Raw genomic sequence first — 8,857 nt, forward strand, 5'->3', positions numbered from 1 at the left:
TTGTTGAGGAGAGAATGATACTGGTGTCTGTAAACCACTTGTTGTTGCAGATGGAATCGAACAGCTTCAAACTCTCCTGCATGCGATTCTGTGGTCGTTGGGGTCGTTGTGGTCGTTGTGGTCGTTTTAGTTTGTGTGGTCGTTGTGGTAGTGTAAATTCAGAAACTGTTCTTATTTGTTTTTTCAAAAATTGAAATTTACAAACGTTGGAACTTTGAAACGAAAAACAACCTCCAACAATCAAAACCAACTAGAGAGAAATCGAGATTGAAAATTAACTGGCACAAATCAAACCGAAACGAAACAAGATAAACTAAAACAAAACGAGGCAAATCGATACGAGACGATACTAACAGTAGTTTCGTCTTCGTGTAGAACTTGATCGTACTCACTCATTCCGACGCAGAAGATGATAGCAGTGACATCTTCGAAACAATGGATCCATTTTTTACGCTCCGACCTCTGCCCACCCACATCAAATAACCTGACGAATTGGAATTATAAATTATGTTAATTTATGTTAATCTATGTTAAATTATGTCATAATAGTTAATATCATCAATATTAAAATTTAAAATTTTATATTTTCTTTTGTGTTAAAATATATTTCAAATAGTCGTCACAGACACAAAATTTTTGAAAAAATTTCAATTCTTTAGAACGAAAAATTCCAGAAGTTTAAACAACAAAAAATACGGATTATGTAGCGCTAACTTAAAATTCAGATTCTTGAAATTGAAATGGACTTCGACAATCCCTGTGGTTTTGACTCGAGTCCTAAGGATATCCTGCTCCGTTGGCATGTAATCCTTAGAACCCAGGCGATCTATATCATCCAAGAAACTGAAAATTTGCGTGTTTGTCTTTGTTCGTTTGTTTGTATGTTTTTGTTCGTTTGTTTATATGTCTTTGTTTGTTTGTATGTTTGTTTGTCATTGTATTTGTGTTTTCTGTAGGATTTGTATTTCTCCGTGAGTTCTACGTAAGCTTTGTGGATGTCTGTTTGATTTGTGGAATCACAGGAAACACACTCAAGCGGGTTTCTAACTGATTACAAGATAGACGGCAAAAAGTTGGTGTTGGAGAAAGTTTCTCAAACTGGAGCAATGTTACAAGTGGGGTTCCTCAAGGGTCCGTATTAGGACCGTTGCTATTTGTAATCTACATCAACGATATTGATCTAGGAATGAAGCCTAAAATTTCAAAAATTGCAGATGACATTAAATTACGTGCTGTTGTAGACAACGATGAAGATATTGAAATTGTAGCATGCCATTTGAAAAAAATATGCAAATGGGCAGAAGATTGGCAGATGGTATTCAACAACAACAAATGTGCAGTCATACATATGAGAGCAAACAACAAGACAAACGTATTCAAACTTGGAGACACAGCACTAAAAAATGTAGAGGAGGAAAAGGAGCTAGGGATGATAATTCATCGGAATGGTAAGGTTAGAGTTATGGTCAGGGTTAGTATGTTTTGTGTAAATGTGTTTGCCAGTTTGGAGATGCAGTTTTGGAGATGTTCGTCGACATCATCACTCGTCTCACCAACACTTATGAAAAAAAAACATCAACAAATTTGAACAACAAAACAGTCAGCATAGACTTCACAAAAAATAGACTAAACTATTTAGCGGAATCATTAAGCTGATACTCATTGCTCCTATTGAAGCATTCCTGAACTCCGGAATCTGCCCACAATCGTTTCATGGCGGCCAGCAGCTCATCCGTGAAGGGTTCCGTATCTTCCATCCGCTGTATCACGTCCAGGATCAATTTTGCGTCCGTCTGCAAGTTTATTACCATCATGATTGACCTCTGACCTTTTTCCCGAGGTCACCAAACTCAAAGTATAAGATGGATATCGCTGTAATGACAGCCGCAGCATCAACAAGATAATGAAAATCACACTAACGAAACGACAAACAACAACAAAAACTATATGCATTACTCTCCCACACCAACTTGACCTCTCTCTCGGGGTCACCGAACTCAATATGTAGGATGGACATAGCCCTGATTATAGCCACCAACGACTGAATGGTGTTGCTGTAGACCACCGGCTTGAACTGTTTGTTATCCTCAGACGTAAAACCGCCTTCGTGTATAATTCTATAAAGTAATCATTATAATTCTTATTATTATATTATGATAATTATTAATAATAATTGTCATAATAAAAAGAATAATAATAATTATTATTATTATTAAAAATAGTAATCGAGCCTCACTTCATTTGCTTGACAATGGTACTTTTTCCGGATTCACCAGCGCCTGGAAAATAATAATAATAATAATAATAATAATAATAACAATACAAATAATAATAATAATAAATATTAATTAGTTATAGCAATAAGAATAACCGATCGTGAAACTTTATATTAGTATTTAGTATTTGATTAGTATTAATTAATTAATTAATTTTTAATTACTATTATTATAATAATAGAAATTAATAATTAATTATTACAATAATAGTAATAGTAATTAATTATTAATTACTATCATTATAATAATAGTAATTAATCATTAATTACTATTATTATAATATTAATAGTAAACCGTAATGGCGACAAAAAGAGAGAAAGCGACATCTACAGACCTAGCAGCAAGAGTTTGATGTCTTTGGCAGCTTGTTGGCCATCCTCCCGTAAGGATTTCTCGATCTGCTTGTTCCTCTCAACAGCCAGTCTGTCTTCAGCGCTCATACTACAACCCATCTTGTTTTTGTTGTTGTGGGGTTATTAATATTGTTATTTATTATTATTATTGTTGTTGTTTATTATTGTTGTTGTTGTTTATTATTGTTGTTGTTGTTTATTATTGTTGTTGTTGTTTAATATTGTTGTTGTTGATGTTTATTACTGTTGTTTGTATGGTTATGTCCTTTTGTTGTTGTTGCTGCTGCTGCAGTTGTTGTTGATGTTGTTGTTTTGAGAACAATTATTATTAATATTGTAACCAGTTATTATTATTATTGTTTTTTTGTTTTTGGCAGTTGTTGAAGTTAGTTGTAGTACTTTTGCTGAAGAAGATTTAGTAGGTGACGTTATACTAAGCTAGTAGTAGAAGTAATTTTTGCTGTGTTGTTGTTGCTGCTGTTGTTGTCGTTGTGTGGTAGTAATAGTAGTAGTGGAAGTAAATTTGTTGTTGTTGTTGTAGATGATGACAATGTTGTTGTCAAATATCGAAGCAAAATGACAAAGAGCAAATTTTGAGCTGTTTCAAATTATCCGAAACTTCTAACGAATACTTGCAGGACTCGATTCTTTTGTCGGTATCTTAAAGATGATGAGAGGCATTTATAATACTATTTCAATGGAGAAATTTTTACTGGATACTTTAATATTTACCAGTATGTTTGAAATAATTTCGATGTTAATTTGCCGTGACACTGTGATAAATAAGTAAGTAGAAAATTAAAGCAATTAGATTTCATTGATTAGTAACTAAAAATATTTAAGTCGTAGCATCTCAATCGAGTTTAAAAAAAGTAATAGTAGCCTCATTAGAATCTATAAATGTAGCAGTAATATTAGCACAAGATGTATTAGTAGAAGTAGTAGCAGCAACAGTAGCAGCAGCGATAATAGTAGTAGCAGAAGTAGTAGTAGTAGTAGTAGTAGTAGTAGTAATAGTAATAGTAATAGTAGTAGTAGTAGAAGCAGCAGCAGCGGCAGCAGAAGTAGTAGTAGTAGTAGTAATAGTAGTAGTAGTAGTAGTAGTAGTAGTAGTAGAAGCAGCAGCGGCAGCAGAAATAGTAGTAGTAGTAGTAGTAGTAATAGTAATAGTAGTAGTAGTAGTAGTAGTAGTAGAAGCAGCAGCAGCGGCAGCAGAAGTAGTAGTAGTAGTAGTAGTAGTAGTAGTAATAGTAGTAGTAGTAGTAGTAGTAGTAGTAGTAGAAGCAGCAGCGGCAGCAGAAATAGTAGTAGTAGTAGTAGTAGTAGTAATAGTAATAGTAGTAGTAGTAGTAGTAGTAGAAGCAGCAGCAGCGGCAGCAAAAGTAGTAGTAGTAGTAGTAGTAGTAATAGTAATAGTAGTAGTAGTAGTAGTAGTAGAAGCAGCAGCAGCGGCAACAGAAGTAGTAGTAGTAGTAGTAGTAATAGTAATAGTAGTAGTAGTAGTAGAAGCAGCGGCAGCAGTAGTAGTAGTAGTAGTAGTAGTAGTTGTTGTAATTACATTTAGTAGAGAGAGTAATTGATATTTGAAATAACTTGGCTTGATTTATAACTCCTGTTGAAATCTACACAAACCAGCTGGGGTAGGCTCATTTTTGGGGTAGAAAGTAATAACAACAACTAACTCAGAGCTAATAATAGGAATAATAATAAATATAATAAGAATACTAATCTGATAAAATTATTTAATTATATTTCGAGATTAAAATGGCGAATTTAAATCTAATAGATGATGATAAAAAATTCAATATCAAAATAAACATTTGTTTTAACGTGCTAATCAATCAACCAATCAATCCATCAATCAATCAACCAAGCAATCAACAAATTAATCAATCAACCAATCAATTAGCAAACTAGTCAATCAACCAACAGACCAGTCAATCTATCCATCAACCCTTCCAAACGCAAGTCAAACATGTCAAAAACGTAAGGCAACCGACCGACAAACAAGTAAAAAACAAGTGGATTTTCTATTTTAAGCTGTTAAAAAACCCGTCTATGAAAAGTGTATTTAAAAATCTCCATGTGTACATCAATCCTTTAACCGATCAATCAATCCAGCAACCAATCAACCAACGACTCGATCAACAAGCCGACCAATCAGCCAACTTACCTTCAATCAAACGACCAATTAAATCCTTTTTTTCTATCGCGATTGCAAAAAAGAATTATTTTGGATTTTAATAACTTCTATTCAATTATAAACGAGTTAAACAACCAGCGCTTAACTTGACTAAGACTACAGTTTCAACAGAGAAACTAATTTGAAACACTGGTGGCTAGAACGAAATTTTCTCCCGGACACTTTTATATAAAAGAGCCAACATGCACAGACAGAGAATACGCTAAAAACGATCTCAAAACTACGAAAAAACCGATTATATGAAACAATTTCAACGAATTTAACTACAAATTGCCAAAAATCAGACTAGAAATTGAAATTTATAAAACAAATTTTTGTTCACCACAATTTGACAATTATCCGCAAGATGTCCGGGTATACAGGACAAGAGCTGACGATGGAGCGGCTGCTGTTGCTGCTGCTGCAGCTGCTTCTTAAGCTGCTACTGCTGTTGATGATGATTATTATTATTGTTCTTGTTATTTTTATTGTTGTTGTTGTTGTTGCGTGCCGTGTATGCTACAACATCCGACAATGATGACGACGACGAGGATGACAATGACGATGATGATGACGACGATCGAGATGGCGATGATGATGATGATTTTTATGGTGATGAAGATGAAGATGACGATGATGTAGAAATGATAATGTTATTGATGTTGTTTGTTGTTGTTGTTGTTGGCTAAAATATTTAGTAGTGCTAACGTTGTTGTTGGTTTAATAGTTTATAATACAAAAGTTGTTGCTGGCGATGTTGGTACAATTGTATATTAAACTTATTATTATTATCGTTGTTGTTGTTTTTATTGTTGTTGTTTTTATTGTTGTATGTGCAAAACGCATTTGGCAATGCTAGCTCGCTGCTCTTCCTCTTCAAATATCTGGAAGTAAATGCATGCTTGCCAACACTATGTATATCAAATTATCATTCCATATGTACATACATACATACACGAATACATGCATACATACATACATACAAATATACATACATACATGCATACATGCATACATACATGCATATATATATATATACATACATACACACATACATATATGAACAAATGTACACACCCACATACACACATACACAAATGTACACACTCACTAACTCAAGTTTATATATCAGGCTTGCAATATTGATAAAATGTTTATTTAAAATAATACAGTATATGAATGTTGTTTATGTTGTACGTGCGTGCGTGTGTGTGTGTGTGTGTGCGTGTGTATGTGTGTGTGGTGATATTGTTGTGGTTGTACACCTAATTCATACAAAAATTTGTGCAAGCATACCTTAGCCGAACGTACGCTCTAGTATTGATCGTCAGATGCGCTTGATATATCCTGTTCGTTCGTTCATTCATCTGTTCGTTCGTTCGTTCATTTATTTGTTCGTTCGTTCATCCATTTGTTCGTTTGTTCATTCATTTGTTCGTTCGTTTGCTCGTTAATTTATCTATTTAATTGTTTGTCTGTTGGTTTACTTTTTTGTTGCTTGATTGTTTGATGGATGGTTGGTTGGATGACTTCGTTTGTTCGCTTGTTTAATTGCCCGTTTGTATGTTCGTTTGTTCATTTGTTTGCATGTTTGTCTGTTGGTTTGTTAATAATAAAATAAACAGCAGCTTCATAATGGAGATGATTAAAAATCGACTGCATATTACGAGATAAATACAGATGGTTGTAAATGCGAAGTGTAAAGAATACAATAAAACATACAAACACATGAACATACATACAGTGCACAAACATGCAAACATACATACATACATAGTAAATATATACATCCAAAAACACACATACATACAAGCATACATACATACATACAAACAAACAAACATACACACATACTTACCTATAAACTTGTTTAAGATAAGCGTATGGTATCTCTATTACATTGTCTGCAATGCTACAAATGATAATGTTTATAATGATGCTTATGATGATGATGGTGATGGTGATGATGATGATGATAGTGGTTGTGATGATGAGGATGAATATACATACACACACATATATGTTCTGTATATGTTTACTTGCATACAAACTATAATATGTGCATATGTATTTATGTATGTATGTATGTATGCATGCATGTATGTATGTATGTATGTATGCATGCATGCATGTATGTATGTATGTATGTAGGTATGTATGTATGTATGTATGTATGTATGTATGTATGTATGTATGTATGTATGTATGTATGTATGTATGTATGTATGTATGTATGTATGTATGTATGTATGTATGTATAGATTAGCAGGTACCTGGAGGATTGATTGATGGAATTGGATAGATGGATGGATAAATGATAAAACAAATAAATAAATATTATTTTTTAAGCATTATTGGTGGTATAGTTTTAGTAGATCAATGAATAAATGAGTGAATGAATGAATGATTCATGAAAAGATGGTTGGATGAATGGATGAATGGATAGATGAACGAATGAATGAATTAATGAACGAACGAATGAACATAAGAATGTATAAAGGAATAACTTAACTAACTAATTAATTAACGAAAAAAATATACTAACGACCTAATTAATAATTTTGTAATGGGGAAATATAGATACAAATTAAAGTGTGAATAACTGATTGAATAAATGAATGAATAAAAGAACGAATGAAAGAACGAATGAAAGAACGAAAAAATGAACGAGTGAATGAGTTCATTAAATGAGTCACTGCAAGTAAAAGATAGGCGAACCTCCCCAATGTTGTGAGATAACTGAAGTTAAAAAATTGAAGAACGGGAAGATTTACACTTGTTAGGAAGGTAAAAAACACCTCAAAGTATCTAAAAATATATCGAAGTATCTGAAAATATATCAAAGTATCTCGAAATATATCAAAGTTTTTCAAAATATATCAAATTAACTCAAAATATATCAAAATATCTCAAAATATATTGAAGTATCTCAAAATATATCGAAGTATCTCAAAACATATTGAAGTATCTAAAAATATATCGAAGTATCTCGAAATATATCAGAGTATCTCATAATATATCAAAGTATCTCAAAATATATCAAAGTATCTAAAAATATATCGAAGTATCTAAAAATATATCGAAGTATCTCGAAATATATCTGAGTATCTCAAAATATATCAAATTAACTCAAAATATATCAAAATATTTCAAGATATATCGAAGTATCACAAAATATATTAAGGTATCTAAAACAAACACACGCACACGCACACACACACACATACATACACACACATACAAACACACATACACTCACATGGTTACGGTTACGTAACGTGTTTTAGAAATTTAAAAATTTAAATGCCTTGTCCATATATTATAATGACATCTGTTACATTTCTCACATTAGAGAGAGAGAGAGAGAGAGAGAGAGAAAGAGAGACAGAGACAGAAAAAGAGAGAAAAAGAGACAGAGAGAGAGAGAGAGAGAAAGAGAGAGAAAGAGAGAGAGAGAGAGAGCGTGATAGAAAAGAAAAAAGTTGAAGATTAAAGGAGATGGAAATTGGAAGAGCGGAAAAAGATGGAGATACTGATTATGGAAAAAAAAGAAAGAGAGATAAAAAAAAGAGAGAGAGAAAGAGAGAAGAGAAGAGGAAGAAAGAAAGAAAGATAAAAAAGACAGAAAACCGAAGAAACAAATATTGAGAGAAGAAGAGAGAGACTTACACAGACAAAGAAATAGAGAGAAACAGACATATAAAGGGAGTCAGAAATAGGGAAAGTTAAATTTTTCGACATTCTATATAAGATGTTTTCGTAATTATTTTGAAATTAGATGTTTTTGTAAGTATTTTGAAATCTTACTGGCAAATTATTAAGTCTCATGGCGTAAATCGTAACTATGTCGTCTGGGTTGATGTTACGAAGATAATGAAGATGATGTTGTTTTGTTGTTGTTGTTGTTAGTGTCTCTATTGTCGTTATCCTTATTTTTTAATGTAACTTTTATAGCTGATACCATTGTTTTGATAGTAGAAACTCGCAAAAACGCGTTTTTAAATTTTTTTTTATGAAAAAATATGTAAATANAAAAGAAAAAATAT

The 8,857-nt window shown here is 32.4% G+C and overlaps 1 protein-coding gene across 1 annotated transcript in view; it reads right to left on the bottom strand.

The window, feature by feature from the left end:
• HELRODRAFT_67782 (hypothetical protein) overlaps positions 1–2,728 on the bottom strand; it is a gene marked incomplete at both ends in the record, with an annotated part of 3,337 nt that extends 609 nt beyond the window's left edge. The window contains 7 exons of the mRNA XM_009026886.1: positions 22–88; positions 355–484; positions 715–843; positions 1,633–1,793; positions 1,976–2,117; positions 2,237–2,279; positions 2,611–2,728. Coding sequence (XP_009025134.1) covers positions 22–88; positions 355–484; positions 715–843; positions 1,633–1,793; positions 1,976–2,117; positions 2,237–2,279; positions 2,611–2,728 — 790 coding nt within the window. The remainder of the gene's footprint in view (positions 1–21; positions 89–354; positions 485–714; positions 844–1,632; positions 1,794–1,975; positions 2,118–2,236; positions 2,280–2,610) is intronic.
• Between the last annotated feature and the right edge of the window lie 6,129 nt (positions 2,729–8,857).

This window comes from Helobdella robusta (assembly GCF_000326865.2).
Source record: "Helobdella robusta unplaced genomic scaffold HELROscaffold_5, whole genome shotgun sequence".
Lineage (NCBI taxonomy): Eukaryota > Metazoa > Annelida > Clitellata > Rhynchobdellida > Glossiphoniidae > Helobdella > Helobdella robusta.